At 39.4% G+C, this 1,801-nt stretch overlaps 1 protein-coding gene across 1 annotated transcript; it reads right to left on the bottom strand.

The window, feature by feature from the left end:
- Positions 1-950: 950 nt before the first annotated feature.
- On the bottom strand, positions 951-1,553 carry LOC134202316 (uncharacterized protein K02A2.6-like). The gene has a single exon (XM_062677343.1). The coding sequence runs from the start codon at positions 1,551-1,553 to the stop codon at positions 951-953; it is 603 nt and encodes a 200-aa protein (XP_062533327.1).
- Between the last annotated feature and the right edge of the window lie 248 nt (positions 1,554-1,801).

The following is a 1,801-nucleotide window of genomic DNA, read 5'->3' on the forward strand; positions in this document are numbered from 1 at the left end:
GGGAAATTTACTGCTTTATAATCTTAGTCAATAGATAAACTAATAAATTTGCTAACAAAAATGAAATAAATGTCATTTAACATCAGCAATTACCAAATTTTGCTTGCACCACTATGGGTACACTGTTCCTTTAGTGGCGTTAAAAATTAATTTTGGTTCCCATAGTGGTGCTATCCATTGGTTTCTTATGAGACTCGCCACTATTGGTACAGTTGCACCACTATAGGTGCAAGGGAGTCAATTTTGTTAAGGAAAATCATTGTTTTCAATAGTTTTTCAAGCGAAATCTTAAGGTAAGTTGCATTCAACAGGATATTTAAAGCACGACGCACCAACTGAAACTATCGTAAAGTCTATAAATATAATAAATCTAATTAAAACCTCACTATCTCCACTATTGGTGCTACCTCCACTAAAGGTACGGTTTCCCTATATGTAAAAAAATCATGTTTTCTTGTTCATTTCTTCCATTATGCGTAATAAAAGATGCTACGTACTATCAGCAAAAAGTTTTTACACGGAATAAGGTGCGTTTTACAGTGAAATAGATAAAAAGTTGGTTAATACTGCTTTAAATCTAGTGTTTTTAATTAGCATAACCCTGTGGTATCTGAAATATCGAGGTACTTCCGAATTTGGGGTTCACAAGAAACTACAGAGCACAATTTACTGAAGCACGACAATCTTTATTCACCGCTCGTCTCACACCACTGATTATACTAATCTCTCCCTTAAAACTTAATCAAGGATCACTATATCTCTTCGACATCACACTCCCCCCTTACAAATAATTTTAATCCAATAATGCTTGTATATATTGTTCGAGATATTCAGGACGTTTCGTCTCTCGACGACTGCGACGGATAGCTGTTTGTTCTTCCATTGGAATCTGGTGATGCGGAGTCTGTATCATTTCTTCACCAGGTGTTGATGTTTGGGTTTCAACCGGTTCATTTGAGATGGGTTATATTCCTGCGATATACTTTGCCAGTTTCCATCGAGCGGATGCTTACTTCAGATCCATTTCTTGCAATTATTTTGAAATTCTCTTCGCTGAAGTTGGTCGATAATTTGTTCTCCTTCGAAATCCTTTTGGCAACCACAATGTCTCCCTCTTTCAACTGGTTGGTTTGGGCGTTCCTACGGCGGTCTGTTGATTCAGCTGCTGAAACTTTCCGTTCCCAATCGCGATCCTTGATTCCTTCCAACCACAGTCTATTGGTGTTGTTAATGCTCGGGATTTTATCTCTAAGTACCCTGCCAAACATTAGAGCCGATGGAGCTTCTCCTGTCGTAGAATGGGGAGATCCTTCTACCTGGCTGATCCTTAGTCGCTTAAGAATTGTGTTATTCATTCGTTCCACCTCTCCATTTGCCTGGGGCCAATACGGTGTGGTTCTTTGGTGATCGATGCCAAATTCACGACAGAAAGCGCGGAAAGAATCACTTACAAACTGTGGCCCATTGTCCGATCTGACTGTTTCTGGTACTCCGAAACGACTGAATGTTTCGAATAATGCTTGAATAGTTAGTTCACTAGTTATCTGCTTCATTACGATCGCCTCAGTAAATCTACTAAAGTAGTCAATTATTACAAGAAGGAAATGCCCCGAAGGCAGTGGTCCTAGGAAATCTATTGCTACTACACACCAAGGTTGATCAGGAATTCTTGAACGGTGCATTGGTTCAGGGGGACCTACAGCTGACACAAGCGTGCATGAGCCACAATGCTTCACAAATTTTTCAACGCACTCATCTATTTTTGGCCACCAAACTTTTTGTCTCAATCTACGTTTCATTA

The sequence above is a fragment of the Armigeres subalbatus genome, unplaced genomic scaffold (genome assembly GCF_024139115.2).
Source record: "Armigeres subalbatus isolate Guangzhou_Male unplaced genomic scaffold, GZ_Asu_2 Contig1143, whole genome shotgun sequence".
Taxonomy (NCBI): Eukaryota; Metazoa; Arthropoda; class Insecta; order Diptera; family Culicidae; genus Armigeres; species Armigeres subalbatus.

Bases quoted from the DNA above. Each gene is read 5' to 3' on its own strand.
- LOC134202316 (XM_062677343.1), bottom strand. From the start codon at position 1,553: ATGAAGCAGATAACTAGTGAACTAACTATTCAAGCATTATTCGAAACA.